At 46.9% G+C, this 18,844-nt stretch overlaps 1 protein-coding gene across 1 annotated transcript; it reads right to left on the bottom strand.

Moving 5' to 3' along the window:
* Positions 1–9,089: 9,089 nt before the first annotated feature.
* On the bottom strand, positions 9,090–10,832 carry Prlhr (prolactin releasing hormone receptor). The gene is made up of 2 exons (XM_008827322.1): positions 10,630–10,832; positions 9,090–10,401 (listed from the first exon to the last, which is right to left on the bottom strand). Exon 2 carries the CDS (start codon positions 10,393–10,395, stop codon positions 9,283–9,285), a length of 1,113 nt encoding a protein of 370 aa, XP_008825544.1. The 5' UTR covers positions 10,396–10,401; positions 10,630–10,832; the 3' UTR covers positions 9,090–9,282.
* Positions 10,833–18,844: the final 8,012 nt, after the last annotated feature.

Raw genomic sequence — 18,844 nt, 5'->3', positions numbered from 1 at the left:
AATGTAGGAGCCCTGGCATATGATGGAAAGGATCCCATTGATAAAGAGATTAAAGTGATTAAGGAGGGGCCTAGAGATTCAAATTTAAACAATGGAGAGTGCCTCCAGGGCAAGACCACACCCAGTTAAGCCTCCAAATCATGAAAGGAAAATGCTGCAGGGGCCACTGAAGAGAAAAGCTTCTAAAATGGATAAAGCAGGCTGGGGTCCATCCCAAACTTGCAGTGAAATTTGGCAGTGTCATTCACCTGGTGCTGGCTTTAGAGGCATGAAAGATGCAAGAGTGAAGGGGTCATCAATTCTTCCTCCATGGTTTCAGAGAGGTGCTGAGGCCAGGCAGCGTGAAGCGGGGTTCCCCTGCCTAGAGAAGGCCCTGATATGTCATTGTGTGAAGCTGTGAAGGTGAGGCCTGGTTGGCACTGGAGACCCCAAGAAGACGTTCGTGATGCCAGAGCTGTGAGGCATCTGCCAAGAAGACCTGCACACAGGGAGTGGTGCCAGCACAAGAGAGAAATGTGTGTTACATGCAACAAAGCTAGAGAGGCTGAGCCATCTAAGCCCTTTGGAAGTAAAGTTGCAGAAGTTGGACGTGGAGCTACTGGATTTGGTGTTTGCCCTGCTGTTTTTCAGTCTTGTTTTGGTCCAGTATTTCCTTACTATGCCTCCATTCCTCCCTTTTGGAATGGTAATGTGTATTCGGTTCCACTGTATGTTGGAAGTATGCAATTTGTCTTTTGATTTTATAGAGACTTACAGTTAAGATATTTCACTGAGTCTCAGAAGAGACTTTGGACTGTGGACTTCTGAATAGTAATGAGATTGATAATGACTGTGGGGACTTTTAAAATTGGACTAAATGCATTTTTCATTTTATATGGTCATGAGCCTATGGGGGCCAGGGAGTGGAATGTGGTAGTTTGAATGAAAATGTCCCCCATAGGCGCCAAGTATTTGGACCTTTTGTCCCCAGATGGTGACGATGTTTTAGGAGGTCTTAGAAGGTGCTGCTATCCTGGAGGAAGCAAGTCACTGGGGGTGGGCTTAGAGAGTTCTTAAGCCTTGCCAGATCTCCAGGCCAGTCGCTCTCTTGCTTCCTGTGCCTGTGTGACAGTGTGAGAGCTTAGCTTCTGCTGCTCCTGCTCTAGCCACCTCCAGCCACCATGCCTCCCTGCCATGACGGACTGTATTCCCCTGGAACTATAAGCGCAAATAAACTCTTCCCTCTATAAATTGCTTGGGTCAGTGTTTCTATCTAACAGAAAAGTGACTTAATACACACCTATAAAAATGTTTGCACATGCCATGCAAGCGTACTGCTCCAGGTGCCCCCACTACAAGAGCACACATAGAGCCAGCCTCCCACTGACCTTCAAATTAACCTCCTTCCCCTTGATCCCCAATCCTGACCGTTACTTGTGGCAGGAAGAAGTAAGGATGTGAAGTCCTGGCTCCACAAATAGCATGTGTGCTGACTGCTTGGACTTAGAGATGTTGTATGGAAAAGAGGGAGATGTGGTAGTCAATGGTACACTAATGCCTGCCACAGGGCAGGGTACCTAGCCCTTACCAAGCAGCCCACCCTTCAGGCACACTTCCCACTTTCTTGCTGCACTAGCAGGGGCCCCACCGTCTTGCAGGTTGGGTTTCTCTCTGAAATCAACACAGTGATCAATGGACACCGGAAGAAACTAAGTGTGGATCACATAGAAGGTGTCAGGACCTCACATTGCAAAGAGCCACAGAGATCTTCCCTGGACTCAGCACTCTGAGTGGAGCCCTCTCTGACAGGGCTGGACTATCAGCTTCCCAGGCAGAAAGCAAAAAGTCCCTTCTGAATGACCAGATTGGGATGTTTGTGAATCCCTCCAACACCACCACATACACTCTACCACCAAAGTCCAGTCTCTTGAACTGAGATGCATCACTAGGCTAACAGGACCAGACACACCATAGGGCCAAGTACACATACACACACACACACACACACACACACACACACACACACACGCACACAGCCCTGGCACCACTGCCCATCATTCTCCCTCCCCCGCATCCACAGGGTGCACCCTGGTGATAGGGGCCAGGGCCCTAGAAAAAGCGAGGATTCAGGAAAGATACACTGCATGTGGCCCCTTGCCTTCCTTGGGCTTTGAGATTAAGAATAACAGCCAGAGGCTAGGGGTGCAGACCCACCAAGAACTGGGGGCATCTTGGGTGATGCTGGTGCCCACCACTCCAGGGACAGAGCAGTTGCAGGGCTCTGGCAAAGTGTTGGAGATGAGGCTCATGTTCAGACCCTAGATCAGGTGAAAAACTTGCAAGAGGTAGAAATAAAGAGGCAGCAGACTTCCTAGGTGACCCTAGCAAGCAGCAGAAGACCCAGCCACCCAAGAGCACACTGCTTGGCCTAGGGGCACTTGGTGGATGAATACCCTCAGGGACCGAAAGCAAGGACCTTCTAATGTCTGAAGGGTGGGGACTACTGAGTTCATGTGGAATGGCATGGTGGTTCATCAGCGACAGATGCTGAAAAGTCACTTGGGAGCTGCCTGGCAGCCATGAACTCATAACACACACTGCAGCAAGGACAGTAAACAGGAACGGTCAGTCAGAACAGGAGGTCACATGAGGTCTACACCGTAAGAGAAGTAGGCATCTGCCTGCCCAGTGCAGCCAGTGAGCACTGGGCAGAGGGGCATGTGGCACGTGACTACACCCCAGAAGGCCAGAAGGTGGGTTGGTTAGCTTGCACAGAGGTCACTTGCTGCTGGTAGGGGGTAAGGAGGAAGAGAAGGAGGAGGAGGGAGGACAGAGGACTGCCCCAGGGTCCCTCTAAGATACAGGGAGGATCATCTGAGAGGAACAGTAACTTGCCGTTGGTCAAAGGGAATAACCCGACAGCTGTTTCTTAAGAACAAGTCTCTATTCAGCCCTAGTCTCCTGTGACAGAGTTGCTAAACTTTCTATCAGCATGCTTCTAGACCCTCCTTAGCTCAAAATCTAGACACCTGAGCCAGCAGATCCCAGGCCCCATGGCACCTGATGGAGCTCAGGCCCCAGCAGCTAAGGTAAACAGAAGCTCCCCTAGTGTGATGGTTAACGGTGTCACCAGGCTCTAGACTCACCTGAGAGACAAACCTCTGGGAATGTCTATGAAGGAGTTCCTGGATTTGGGTCAATCAAAGTGGGAAGAGCCATCTTACTGTGGGTGGCACATTCAGTTGGAATCAGGAAAAGGTCAGCTGAGCACCAGCATTCCTCTGTCTGCAGTGCCACCAGCTGTCACACGGGCTCCTCTACCCTGACTTCCTCACCTCAATGCACCAAGCCCTCAACCTGTGCACTACAATAATTCCTTCCTTCCAGAAGTTGCTTTTGACAGGTGGCTGTCACAGGAAAGAGAGAGGTAACTAATACACCGAATCTGACCAGATCATCTGCTTTGGTGCCACTGTATGGGAGACTGTGCTGGGAAATGCCCAATATCAATTTCAGTCTAAGCTTGTAGAAGACACCTCTGTCTCCCAGAAAGTAATATGGATGTATAAATGCCTCAAGCTTTGCAATTACATAAAGGTAGTAAGGAACATAGGGTGGGCAAGAAATGTGAAGGCATAGAGAACTATCTACAAGAAAGATTTATATCATTTGGAGATGCACAGAACCTTGGTTTTTCCTGAATGAGATCAGTGTGCCACCCAGCATTTGCCCTGCAAAGGGCAGTGGCCTCAGAAAGACAATCTCCTTGAAGGAGCCTGTTGTGGACACACTGACCATGGCTGGGTGGTCAGATCTGGCCACCCTAAAGTGTGTCCTACCCAGAGTCTACCGCCTAAAATCTACACCCACCCAAGGATAAGATTGATTGCTTCAGCCTAGCACCTGACTCTAACTCCCACTTCAAACCTGAAGTCTTTATTTAGTTTTTCCAGCTCAAAAGGATTCTTTTCCTTTGTCTGGCAAAAACTGAGGGGCTGGGTGGATGGTGGCAGTACAGTGCTCCATTCATTAGTGGCTGTCATCCAGGAGGAGATGTGCTCTGGGACCAGGGGACTTCACCACCAGCAAGTCAAGAACAGATTTTATGAAAGCTGAGGGAAGGCGGTGGGGAGACTTAAAAATGGAGACTGTTTGTTTGTTGCTTTTTCTGGCTCATTTTTCTTTACTCCAGCCCCAGATGCTCAAATGAAACCATTTGACCTTTTACTGTTAGGCCCCCCTTGAGAGTCCTCAGTGAGATTTATCAAGTGAAGGGTCCTGTGGAAATTCTGAGCAAATTTTTATTACCTGTCCTGACCTGGAGCTTGACTGTGGACTGACTGACGATACAAGTTCTCAGACCCCATGACGTTCAGGCAGCACTGGAGTTGCAGCTCTGGGCACACCTGGTCTCAAGGCACAGCCTGCCGCACTCTGTAACATCTATAATGGAAACAGCCAGCTCTCCCTTATAAGAATCAAATGGAGGATGAATGTTTGAATCCTGTCTCCCCTCAGTTCCTGGGACAGAAGGGGCTTCAGGCAGGAGAGAGTTTATAGATAAATAGAAAGGTAGCAGGAACGAAAGCCTAAAGAGAAGAATAAAAAGTGGGAGCTGAGAACTGACTTGAAAAGCAGAGAAATTTCTGCACTTGGCTGTCATGATGAAGTTTGCTGTGTGTGAAAGTGTCCAGTCTTTTTATAAGTCAAAACTGTAGCTCCCATCCATCTGAGCATCTTCCCTTTCCAATATCTGTACACAAACTTATCTCATGTTGAAGGAAAAATGGGTCCCAGAAAAGGCATCCATAAATTCATTTTTAAAATATTTTTAATTTATTTATGTGTGAATGTGTGTGTGCACACACATGCATATGTATGTATTTATGTATGTGCTTGTGTGTAGGTGCCTTGGAGGCCAGAAGATGTTGCCAGATTCCTTGAAGCTAGAGTTACAGGCATTTTGTAAGCCACTCCACATAGGCACTGGGATCTGAACTCCAGGCCTCATGACCAAGCAACCACTGCTTTGAACTACTAAGCCATCTCACCAGCCCACCCATAAACCCGTTTTTGGTACTTTATTTTATTTGGGGGGCAATGTGCACACCACAGAGCATGTGGAGGTCAGAAGACAACCTTCAGGGCCTGGTTCTCTCCTTCCACTATATATATTCTGGGGGTCCAACTCGGGTCCTCAAGCTTGGCAGCAAACACCTTTACCAGCTGAGCCATTTTGCTGGCCAAACATAAATCCATTTTAAGTAATATTTTATAAGTACTAGAAAATCTTGTTTATGACTCTTGTCATAAATATTTTGGAATGTTCTAGATATTATTTATAGACCCACACATATGTTTTTAGAGGTTTCCCTGCGGAAATAGTCTTTAAATACTTATCTACATTCATGAAAGGGTAGAAACTCAACATGAAATCCTCTACTTCCATTTCGCTGAACCTGAGGGTTTAGGCTCATGCCTCTGGGGTAGGAAGAGCTTGGTGCCATAGCCTAAAATGCCATAGCCTAACACTACTCAGGTTAGGCACAGGGTATCACAGAAGATTCAGCATGAACAGTTCATCTCTGGCAATAGTTGAAATTGATGAATCCAGATTGGGTATTAAGTTTCCCTTGGAGTAACTCTGGCTAATACCAAGGTTGTGAAGTTACTTCATGGCTAGATTTATTAATCACAAAGCTAGAGATTGGGCAACCTATTTAATAATTATTGTGTCACCCACACTACAAGCCCCAGCTTGAGAAGCAACAAAGATGTCTCACATATACAGCAAAGACATCAGTGTATGGAGGTAAATCCATCAGAGATATACCTTGGGGAACACAGGTGCTCCCAGCTTCTCCTCAATGAGGGATGGGCCCTTGAGGTCAGGTCCTGACCTTGTATCTAAAAGACTACTAGAATCTAAGGAATGCAAACCAAGGATGGTTGACTAGCTGACCAGAGAAATCAAACCTGGAAATTAGCCACCCTGGTAAAAGAGCAGCCTGAAACAGAACAGAAGCTCAGAAAGGTTGCACCGATTGGAATATTGTTACCTTGCATCCCTCACGCTTGCTGTTCCCAGGTGACTGTTGCCAACACATATTGAAATACTCCTCTGCTGATTTAGTGAGATTAATCTATTGATCGGCTGCCAGAAGTGAGGCCTTGTGACAATGCTTGCAAAGAGGATTACAGAACCTCCTGTCAGCCTTGGGAAGGCTGCTGCCAAGTCCCCAAGCTGGCTCAATTCCCAGCTTTGTTCCTGACTGACTTCCTGCAGAAGCAGGCCTGTGTACATGTCTTAGGTACTTGATATTAACCAAAAATGAATTATGAAATACAATTTTCTGTCTATAATCCGATGTGGATTTCTCTGGGACCCATCTCTTAGAAATGTTTTTACAAGTCAGTTTGTTTGACAGACTACTTCCAAATAGATGTCACATGGGGTAACAATTAATTAGCTGCTGTTCCATTGCCAATTTCACAATTTGTAAAGATGTTTATAAGCACAGCCTAATTCACTCCCTTCTTTAGGCCCTCCTAAGTCCATGGACATGCTTACATTTTTAACTTAATTTGCAACATGACAAAATGGTGGGCAAAGTTAATTACTTTCTAGTAATTAACCAGGGCATCTTCTCACGATTGATACAGACTTAAGCTCATCAGGGAACATTTTATTTTTTTTTAACACCTTGACAATGAGGATTTGAAATATTTCAAGACAGGTAGCTTTATAATGTAGTGAATCTAAAATGGAATAATGTTTCTTCTAAACTGATCAGATTCACACAGGAGCTGATTGAGAAGACTGTTGAAGGAATGCCTAAATATTCCAGTCCTGAGGATTGCCCTCTAAATGACAGATCAGGGATTGTCTGAAGACTCACAGAGCTTTCTCCAACTACGGTATGCAACTTACTGTCAAATTTAAGTCCAGATTCTCAATACCTTTGGCAGATACAAATGAACCTTCATGTAGACGTTTCTGAAGGCATTAGAAAAGAGGGTTTTTTTTTTAAGGTGCTTTACTTAACCTGCACATTAAAATTTCCTGAAGTGCTTTGCCCTGAAAAACGTGGAACCTCAAGGCCCAGCTCAAGTCAATTAGATTTGGGTGAGGGTGGGTAGGGACTAGGTATCCATGTATTTTATTTGGTTAGGTTTTCTAAGCTCCCTGGGGGATTCTAGGAGCATCCAGGGCTGAGAACCAGTGATTTCCAACAAAGAAACCACAATTAACTACCTCCCTCCCCAGCTAATCCCACCTAGTCCTCCATCCCCTATTCTCTTCACATGTACCCATCAAAAGAATGCTCTGACCTTGAACCCCAAATGCAATGGAGCTTTCAGAAGCACAGGAGCCCATCACTGGATACCTGGCAGATAAGGTCATTTGGGGCAGGGAACATAATACTGTGACATTACACTTAGGCTCAGTTTCATTATTAGAATACAGGTTCTTGGTGCTTCAGTCTCTAGATGAAGCTCAAAGTCACTTAGGTGCTATTACCAGAGACAACTACCATCTCCCATCTTAACCTTCCTTATCCTTTCTCCCAAGTCAGCATCTCCTGATCTGTTGACTCTAACCCTGTAGCTACTAAGATTCCTAGAGCTGCCTATCCTAGTAGCGAAAACTCACTGTCCCTTCCATTTATTGGTATGAGCCTAGTGGAATTTAACCTTGTCATGCCAGTGCTGTCCTCTCTCTCTTTGATTCAGAGAGCACTCTGATAAATGGGTGAGGCTATTTCGGGGGGGGGGGGAAGCTTTGCTTCTCCATGAGCTGGGGAAGCACTGGAGCCTCACAAAGTTGCTGCAGACCCTAGTCCATACTGCATATAACACAGAGGCCAGGCTGACAGCTGGATGCTGTGTGTCCTTTCCCCCAGGCTCCTGCTCTCACCATCCCAGCTACTGTCCCAGCATCCATTGTGGAGACCCTTGTCCCAGGTACACGTCCTTATTAACAGAACTCTCAGGAGCTTAATATGATGATCGTCAGCCTGGGTTCCTGTCCAAGAGTCTTCACCTATTCCTGTAACCCTGGAGGTAATTAGCTTCTGATCTATGCCTCTGGTGGATGGGAGTTTATTTTTTCTGTGCTGTCTTCAAGTAGTCTTTTTGCATCCCTTGGGTTCTGGGCTGATATGCAGCAAAAGTGTCCAGGGAACAGGTGCTGGGTAGTCAGATGGCAGCTGTTGATCTGTCAAAATTCAGCAATTACAGGATGCGTAAGAATGCTGTGGCACACAGTTTACACTGAGCATTCATAAAGTCAAATATTTGAGGGTTTGTCTTATGGCAAATACTGGATATACAAGTACACATACACACACACACACACACACACACACACACACACACACAGGATGTTGGTCATGGACCATTATATGTGCCCTTAAGTGAAATGGATATTTTTCTCTTTGATCATTGACTGATTCCTTTCATGTATTCCAGGCTGGCCTCAAACACATCGTATTTCCAAGACTGGCCTTGAACTCCTGATCCTCCTGCCTCCACCTCCTGTGTTCTGGGATTACAGGTATGTATCACCACACCCAGTTATGCAGTACTGGGGACTGAACCCAGGACTTCATGCATGCTAGGCAAGCACTTTACCAACTGACCTACATCCCCAGCCCTCATCTTTTTAATATAGCAACTGGGGAGTTTAGGAGGGGAAACAAAAGTAAACCATTTTAAAACATGGTTTGAAAGTGGTTTCGTGCTATAAATTCAATTGGTTTTAAGATGAAAATCCTTATTCAGGAAATGCTGAAATCCTCAGTGTTGATTTGGGATATATATTTATCTGAAATCCTAGAGACTCCAGGGCTCACATTGATAGAAATAACATCAGGCATTATATCTCAGCTGGGTTCTTTTAAAAAGGAAAATCTTCACCAACCCCAGCACTGTCAGTTAAATGCCACCCACAGTTTCTTCGCCACCGCAGTAGAGCAAAAGAAAGAAAGAAAGGAAACGGTAAAACTACATTTCTGAATTATTTTTTTCTGTACCCAGAGAAAGAGCAGTATTTGGCTCTCTAGGGTAGAAGGAAGAATAATAAATCCACTTCCCTCTCCCTGGCCTCCTGCATACCAAAATCCACTTAACATTTCACAGAGACAGAAGAACAAGACAGACAGCTAGACAATGCTGGGATGGGAATTTTGCACTGTGTTGGCTTAGCTCTGGTGCTGGAAATAAGGTCTCAAGCCCGACCTCAGTGCGACTTCTATAGCAAAGGGATGTGGAGCTTCCCAGAGCAGGCCTGGCAGGCTGGCATCAGATGACCACACTGACAGTCATGCTTTGGCCCTGGGGCACGATCCTGCGGGGCCAGGACAGTAGCAGCTTGCGCAGCTCCTCCCGGAAGCTGTCGTGCAGCCAGGCGTAGATGAAGGGGTTGTAGCAGGCAGAGCTCATGGCGAGCCAGTGGCAGAGCAGCTGCACCAGCCCGAAGGCGTAGGGGTCAATGGCGCGCGGGTCAAGGTCCCGCAGCAGGTTGAAGATGTGCAGCGGCAGCCAGCAGACTGCGAACACCACCACCACCACCACCAGCAAGCAGAAGGTGCGGCGGCGGCGCGCTCGGTCCCAGTCAGCCTGGCTCTGGGTCACACTGCCAGGCACCACGCGGTTCCGGAGCTTCACCGACACCCGGACATACGACAGGAGGATGACCAGCAGAGGGAGCAGGTAGGTGCCCAGCAACAGCCCCCAGGCGTAGAGCTGGCGCTGGCGCTCCTGCGTGCCCCAGAACTCCTCGCAGAGGCGCACGTCGTGGGGCTTGAGCTCCACGTGGTAAGTGTGCAGAGCGGCCGGCAGCGCCAGCACCGCGGACAGCGCCCAGATGGCCAGCACGGCGTAGGCGCTGAGCCTCAGCGAGATGCGCCTGCGCAGCGGGTGCACCAGCACGACGTAGCGGTCCACAGCGATCGTGGTGAGTGTGAACACGGACACGTACACGGTGACTGGCTGCAGGAAGAAAACCAGGTGGCACAGGCCGCCACCAAACACCCAGCCGCGAGGCTCGAAGGCGTAGGCCAGCGTAAGCGGCACGCAGGCGGCGCACATGAGCACGTCGGACAGAGCCAGGTTGCCAATGAGGAAGTTGGTCACGTTGTGCAGCCGGCGCACCCGCGCGATCACCAACACCAGCAGGCAGTTGCCCACCAGCCCCACGACCACCACGATGCTGTACAGCAGTAGGATTAGCCCCTTCAGCTGATGCACCAGCTGCAGGCTCTGGAACGGCGTGACCGCTGCCGCGCGGGGCCCCGCAGCCGACCCATTGCTCCGCGAGGCCTCTGCGCTCTGGTTGGCTGGAGGTGAGCCTGCTGGCGGCAGCCCAGAAAACAAACCGGGGTTCCCGGGGCTTCGAGTGGGCAGTGAGGTCATGGCCACCTGTCCAAAGGTAATCAAGGCCATCACTTTCCGTCCTCCATCAGTCCCTCCCATACCTTTCTCCATCACCCAAATCCTCCCTTTGAAACAACTAGCCCTAGAACAGCAAACGCAATAGAGAGGTCCTTCCAACCTCTAAAATAAACCTGAGCACAGGTGCTTTAAGCGTCTCCTATTCATGCATAGCCCTCAGGGTCCACAGAGAGTAGACCCAGGAACTTGTCCTACCTGTGGACCCGGCTTGGCCGGCGGGTGTGCGCTCCCGGGAGGGAGGAGTGGACAGCCTGCTGTCCCTCAGTGGTCCTCGGCCCACGACGGCCGCCCGGGCTGCTCTCTTCTCCTCGGAAGCTGTACCAACGGATCCAGGGGTTTCCAGTGGGCCAGCAGCTTTTGAGGGGCCTGGGAGCTCCTCCCATCCGCTCCGGCCCCCTCTCCTGCGCTCCCTAGTACTAAAGATGAGGGCGGAGCGTGCTGTCCAACTTGGTGCTTAGAAAACTAGTGAGGGGGGCAGCGGGTGTAGGAGGGGCGGAGCCAGAAAGGGGAGGGGTCACGAGCCAGGGTTCCAGAAGGGAAGGGTGGTCTCCACTGCGAAAGTGTACAGCGCCCCCGAGAAGATGCACCGGAGGGGGCGTGCCCCGGGGGAGGGCAGAGAAGAATCTCGAAGCGTCGGGCTATCAGGACAGCCCAGTGCAGCCTCAAGAGCGAACAGGGGAGGATGTGGGGATGAGGGATCAAGATGTATTAGAGTGGAGGCGGGGGTGGGGCGGGGGAATGGGATAGGCGGGTCCTTCAGCTCCCGATTCTGCAGAGTCCTGGTTGTGGTCCACAGAGTCGCTGCAGCGGGGGGTCTAACCCTGTCTTGCGGAGCTGGGAGCTGGTCCGGGACCTTGGGGCTCTCTCCCTCTGGCGGACCCTCTGAGGGTCCTGTATCATGAGCGGAGGCTCCGGATTCCTCCCAGCCAAAGGGGAAACTACGGACAGCTCCCAAGTGACTTATAGCACCTTTGTGTGGGTGCTGCGAGAGGGGACGAGCGACAGTCGGGAAATTTCAGCCTTTCTGTGTGTCAGAGGCATCGGGTCGAAAGGCCTACCTACCTAAGGGATTGCGTTTTGGGCTACGGGCTCAGAGAAGAGCAGAGGGAAGAGTGGAGAGTTGGTGACTTTGGCTCCTGTGCAGATCACCACATGCAGGGACCACATTTACATACCTGGCTCAGAAAATACCGGCCTCAGGTCAGTTACGTTATACAAGCTGAATCCCAGTGTCTGAATCCCACACTCCCTTCTCACTCTTTTTCCTCAAGCCGCAGCTGCCTGACTCTCCCCATAGAGACTGTTGAATTCCTGACCTGTATCTCTCCTTTCACTTCTTGTATAAAAGCCCTCGCCTCCTTCTCTAGTTTTAGGATTAAAAATAAATAAATAAATAAATAAATCAGTAATTTCAAGATTTCTACTAGAATAACAGTAACAGACATTTGAAAAGCTTAAAAGTTTCATAAAATCTTTAGTAGCATTATGTTGCCTCCAAAAGGTAAATAAATCTGCGCTGTGGGAGATATGTGTCAAGAACAGGGACTTCATAACTGCCCTGCTCAGGTTTCATGAGCTGCTTGCTTTTTGTCTTCCAGAGGTTGGACTTCATGGCCTGGTCCCCTCTTTGGTAAGTCCCCCTGCTTTCTCCTCTGGGGCTTCATATGTCTGGGCTAGACTAGAAAGAAGCAGTGAATTATTCCACCCTCAAAATTCAAGTGACTCACCCACACAAGAAGAAAAGTCAACAGTGACACAAAAGCCATCAATTTACATACTTGTATCCATCCCAAACCCACATTCCTATGATAATCAATGCAGTGGAAGCCAGTATGAAATTTAAAAGATAATAAACCCAAGGGGCTGGAGAGATGGCTCAGCAGTTAAGAGCACTGGCTGCTCTTACCCAGGTTCCAATCCCAGAACCCACATGGCAGCTAACAGCCATCCATAACTCCAGTTCCAGAGGATCCAACACCCTCTTCTGACCTCCGTGGGCATTGCATAATACGGGTGCACTTACATACATGCAGGCAATACACTCGTACATGTAAAAAATAAATAAAAATTTAAAAAAATAAATAAATAAACCTCAAAGTAGCTCACAAGTGTACTGGGGCACCTTCCATAGAAGATGGTAGTTTATCACTTGTCAAATAAGTCTGGTAAAGATTCTAAGTAGCTAACCATATTGGCACAGTTAATAAGCTGGAATTCCAACTCAGATCTGCCTCATTTTAGGGCAAACCTATTCAGTTACTATACATCTATGTCTGTTCTCATGCATGTGTTCTCCCATGTGTACATGTGTCCATCCAGAGGTTAATACTATCAGATGTCTCCCTCTATCATTCTCCACCTTACTTTTTGAGACAGGGTCTTTCACTGAACCTGGAGCTTGCTGCTTCAGCTAAACTGGCTGGACAGCAAGCACCTGAGATTTGCCTGTCTCTGCCCATCCTCCCCCAAGAGCTGGAGTTAGAGGTGTATGGCACCGTATGTGGTTTTTTTATGTGGTGCTAGGAAAACAAACTCAGATTGTCATGTAGCAGGAATTTCACCCACTAAGCCATCTCCCCAGCCGAGAGCTGAAGATTTGACACCAGATAAGTTCATGCTGATATGCTAGCATTGGCTCAATATGGGGAAACAGTCCAGAAAGAAAGAAATTACCTGAATCTTGTCTAAGTTCAGGCAGTAACAGGGCAGAAGGTCCCCTGCAGGTGAGATAGTCATCTAAGCCTGTCTTTTGTGTGTTACAAGAGTCAGGCACCCCCTTTGTTCCTAGGCTGAGCTCCTCACCAGCTCTAGAAGGTTCTCCAACATAGCAGGGCTGGTCCTCTAGGGCAGAGAACAGCCAGCAGCAGGAACTGACATGACATTGCACATAAAAATAAAGAAAATTCCATGTGTTTTCTTTAGATGACTCTGAGAAGGGGCTGACCAGAGATGTTCTTTCTCAGTCTTGACTTTCCGTGTTAACCCATGAAAAACCAAGAGTAAGACCCCTAAGCTCCCATCCCTGAAGTATTATGTAGGCTGTACCTTGTTTTTGCCTTGTTTCAGTCTGTGGTCCATATTTGGTTCCAACGTTTTGGGCTCAATGCTTAGGAAAATTTTGATTTTTCTCTACTAAAGTATATGTGAAAACTTTTGACTATGTCCTGAGCAGTGCCCACTTTTCCAGAAAGAAAACCTACCTACTCTAAGATGGTCTTCCCTCCCATGGAGTTAACAGGATGGGTAAAGCAAACATTCTTTGTCACCAATCAGGCTACACTTGCTGTAGACAGACTTTGGATCTCTAAACAATTTCTAGGAACAGAGGTGACCATCCCAAGCATGCTCCAGAACAGAAACTCTATAAAACAAATACATATAGCACAGACTTCTTATAATGGCAGTTTGTAACTAACAATGTCTTCTCTCTGCTTTCCATTCTCCCCTCAATGCAGGCTACCCACCACCCCAACAGGGGGTGGGTAGATCCCCCACATAAGGTAAAGATCCTCCTCTACACATGAGAGTTGGGAATGATGAAGCCTGATGGTTCAATGGCTCACCCCAACAGGGGGTGGGTAGATCCCCCACATAAGGTAAAGATCCTCCTCAACACATGAGAGTTGGGAATGATGAAGCCTGATGGTTCAATGGCTATTTATTGAGGATCTATTCTGTGACAAGCCCTAGAGGACAAGGTGCCCTGAGGGAGAGAGAGGACTAAGTATGATGCATTTTGGTGCTCCAAGCACCCCTTGTCTAGTGCAGAGTTTGACAGAGGGAAGTTGGATAACATCCCAGGGTGCCACTACTCTAGAAAGCCCAATCAGAAACCTTGGTGGCATCAACCAATTAACATCCTCAGGAATCTTGATTTTCAATTCTCAGACTTACCTATCTCATCAGGGCTGTTTCTTTCAGTAATTTCTCCTTTGGTAGCTTAATAGCCTTGTACACGACTTACACACTGAACTAAAGTAAGGCCTTGAGTTAGCTGTGAGGTCATTAGGATGGATATTTGCATGCAAGTACTCCATGATGACCACCACATTCACATCAAGGCTGGTGCCCACCTATATGCCAATTCAGGACACCTTTCTTTAATATCCAGATTCTTTCTTTTGAAGATAGGGTCTCATATATCCCAATCTGTCGTCAAACTCACTATAAAAATAAAGATGACCTTGAACTTCTGATCCTCCACTTCCCAAGTGCTGGAATTACAAACTTTCAGCACCACACCCAGTTTTATACAGTGTTATGGACCACAGTCGGGGCTTTGTGCATGCTAGGTAAGCACTCTATCAACTGAGCACCATCCAGAGCTTTATCCAAATTCTTAAAGAAATAAATTCAGGGGGCTGGAGAGATGGCTCAGCAGTTAAGAGCACTGACTACTTTTGCAGAGGATCCGGGTTCGACTCTCAGCACTTGTGGCTAACAACCATTGTTAGCATTGTGGCTAACAACCACCTATAACTCCAGTTCCAGGGGATCTGACGTCTTCTTCTGACCTCCCTGGGCATTATACACACAACACAGGTGCACTTACATACATGAGGGTTATAGACATACACATAAAATTTTAAATTAATTAAAATGAATGAATAAAAGAAATTCAAAAGACATTTTCTACAGGCATAAATAATCTCAAGTACAATGAAAAATAAGCATTTTGTAAAATTAAAATAAAATATGCAGAGCTACTGTAGGCAAAGCTTGTGTTCACTGCTGAGAGTTGATGTGCTTGCTATTGACCAGGGCAAGGGAGTTGTCTATATAAATAAGGGACTCATATTGAGACTGAGCTTCCCAAACCACCCCCAATGAAAAGGCTCTACCCTTCCACTCCTGAAAACACTGCCACAGGTTCTTGTCACCCCCACTAGTGCCATTCTGCATCAAGAACTCTATCTTGAGGTCCCAACTATTCTCCAAAGCCAGACACTGTCTTTTAAAAATTAGCTCCTGTTTTCTGAAGTCAGTCACTTAAGAATCTAAGTTTCATATAAGTCTGGATAGCAGAGTTTGGATCCTACACCTATTACTAGTAGTTGGGGTCTAGACCAGATGTGTCCAGATTCTTGGCCTCTTACCCAAAGAATTGGAAAATAAGGGCTCACGCAGACTTGCAAAAGTAGCAACATAACTTTATTCTGAACAAAGCAATAGTACAGACTATAGGATATGCTGTCAGGATTGACAGTGGCCACATTGGCGAGAGACTCAAGAGCCCTGATTATTGTACAGGATTTATTTTCATAATGCTCAAGAGCAATAAGAGTTTGGTTGCTAAATGGTATAGTTTGAGTGATTCTGTATTCTGACTGATAGATTAGGTCACCTATTCATTTTTTCTGCTGTGCATGTCCCTTCCCATAATGCATCTGATTTTAGTCTCATGCATGCCCAATTTATGCATAGGCATGCTATGGTGAATAGGGAATTCTCCCTAAAAGTTCATTTGAAGGGCAGTTTGTCTTACTGAACATGCACCCAAAACCAGTTCAGGTTTGATTGGAGACAGGTGGATCCTGTGGGATTCCTGGCCAGCCAGTCTAGCCAAATGGTGAGCTCCAGGTTCAGTGACAGACAAAAAATAAGGTGGGGAGGGATATGGAAAGACACTCAATAACAACTTCCGGCTTTACATGTGTGCCTACATGTACCACACGTGTACACATAAGCACACATAATACAAATTACAACTACCCCTGTTATGAGGTATTGCGGCATGTCTCATATCTTTAGAAGCTCATTTTATTTGGGGGGTTTATTTCTCATTAAGTAGGGCACATGAATGAGAATCAACTAAATTAATATACTATGAAATGTATATGTCAGCATAAAAATAACATAATAGTTTGTTCTGAGCTGAACATGAGCTACTATGCACCAGGAACTCAAGTTGCCCTGGAGAGATATGTGAAAGATGATGAAAGAAAATGGGTGTGGTTGGGCTGGTAAGCTGGCTCAATAGGTAAAGGTGCTTGCCACCAAGCCTGATGACCTGAGTTTGATACCCGGAACCTACATGACAGAGGGAGAGAACTGACTCCTGTAAATTGTTCTCTGACCTTCACGTGTGTCCTATGCTCATGTGCATACACACACACACACACACACACACACACACACACAGTTAAAAAAAAAAGGAGACTAGATGAATAGAAGTCATCAAGTGAGTGGCTACAAAAAGGTGGGGAATCCTTTGCAAGACTCAGACATGGTCTTTAACAAGGCAGGGGATCACCTACTGGATGCAGATGCTGTCTCATCATTTCCCTTAGAGTTGGTAGAGGTCAGAGGTCCATGCACCTTAATGTATGTTCTAAGAGTTTGGTCCAGTCATTACCAAAATGTGTAGTCAAACACAAAGACTGCTAACTAATGGCTGTTAAAAGAGACAAAGGATAGCTCAATATAATATTGGTCTCCTGGTTGACACCATTCCGTCTTTTCTCAAGGTCACGATGCTCTAGTTCCTGAAGATCAAGCAACCTGGAAGGTCTTAAATGTGCTTTCATGTCTTTGAATAACTTCAGTTCCCATAGATAACACTTTTATATCCACAGTCTCTAATTTTTCTTTGATTCCATTCAAAATGCTGAAGTCGTGGGCTAGAACATTAACAGAGCAAAGAGTCTTTTTGCAGCTTTTGCTTTTTAAAAGAGGTATGTCTGCTGTGGAAGATGGAACACAGGACGGCATGAACATTTGTTGTATCTCCTGGGTGTCCATCAGCTGCTTATATTTGGAGAGAAATTTATCAAAACCCAAATACTCTGCTTCTCTGCAGTTAGAACTTGGGTGTGAGGCAGGCAAGAAGAGGTGATGGTTTAGCCTGGGGCCCTATTTTGCTTGGCATTATACACCCATCTTGTAATAACACACTCGGCAGCAATCCTTCACATGCATGTACTGTACACACACGGCCCTCTCCAAACTCCCACCTACATTTGGCTTTCTCCTCCACTAGTAACAATCAAACTGAGGTAGTTTCTGTGTTAATATTTATTTTAATTATTTTTAGTCATGTGTATGGGGGTGGGGTGTGCACCTGAGTGCAGGTACCCTCGAAGTTCAGAAGAGGGAGTCAGATCTTCTGCAACTGGATTTACAGGCAGTTGTGAGCAGCTTGGCATGGGTGCTGCAAACTGAATTTAGGTCCTCTTCAAGAGCAGTACCTGCTTGCTCAGCAGGCACTTTACCCATTAAGTCATCTCTCCAGCCCAGCTGGTGAGTACAACCCATGGTGGGGTGTAAAGCAACCACCCCCTGCCTTTACCCCACTCCCCAGGTATGATGCAGGAAATGCATTCAGATAATACCACCTATTCCTGGAGAGGGAGGTGGAGCAATACAGCCCCTGGGCGAGAGCCAGTGCTTTACTATACTATGTCACACTCCTGCGTTCTGTGCTTTGAAACCAGGATGCCAGCAACCACGGGGGCAGCTGTCTTCAGACACCTTGATCTCAGAACAGTATTGTGAAGACATTCCATTTCCAGGCTGTCTTCCAAATCCTTCCTGAAATAGCAACAGAACAAATGGAGAACGATGATGCTTTAAAAAGAAAAAGAGGAAAACTCTGTAAGAGAAAGTAAATTACTGAGAAGGAAGAGAGATTAGCCACAAAGCCCTAAGATACACAGTAAGGAATCGCACACCCCACACATTGCCTTGGGGCTTTGCAGCTCTGTCACTGTTAGGTGAGAGTCACTGCACAGAGTCCTCGTCCTAGAAGAGTCTCAGAGAAATATAAAAATCTATAACCATGCCTGCCTCCAGGGGGAGTGGAGAAGATGGGGTGATGGCCCTGGCAAAGGAATGTGGCTGGCACCTACTCTTGGACAACCCTTTTGGCCTGTCTCACTGTGCTGTCCTTTTTTGTCAAGCAATTTTCTGGGGTCTGAGTTTCAATTCAGTGTTTCTCCACCAAATTGACTTTGTGGTTTGTTGTAATGTAATCATTGTTTACCAGGCACAGGGAGCCAGGGCCAGATGTTGCAGAAGTAATCAGATAGTAAAAACTAATAAAATAAATAAAGACATTGTCAGGAGGCTGGAGACATGGCTGAGTGGATAAGAGCACTGGCTGCTTTTGCAGAGGACCCGGGTTCAGCACCCAGAACGCACATGCTGGGTAGCAACTACCCATAACTCCAGTTCCAAGGGACCCAACACCCACTTCTGACCTCCATAGGCATTGCATGACATGGGTGCACTTACATGCAGGTGATATAATCATACACATAAAATAAAAAATACAATAAAAGAAATTTTAAAGACATTAACATCTAAAATCCTGTGGTCTAGTGAGTGAGAGAGAAGTCTGAAAAACCGTGCTGTATATTGTGACAAATATCACCACCACATGTTATGCAAAGGTGATTAATGACTACAAAGG

Source organism: Nannospalax galili, unplaced genomic scaffold (assembly GCF_000622305.1).
Source record: "Nannospalax galili isolate Female #2095 unplaced genomic scaffold, S.galili_v1.0 scaffold31, whole genome shotgun sequence".
In the NCBI taxonomy this organism is placed as follows: domain Eukaryota; kingdom Metazoa; phylum Chordata; class Mammalia; order Rodentia; family Spalacidae; genus Nannospalax; species Nannospalax galili.
Note: the sequence above shows the minus strand (reverse complement) of the source record. Positions and strands in the feature narration are given on the sequence as shown.

Excerpts from the sequence above, each read along its gene's own strand:
- Prlhr (XM_008827322.1), bottom strand. The coding sequence starts at position 10,395 with ATGACCTCACTGCCCACTCGAAGCCCCGGGAACCCCGGTTTGTTTTCT.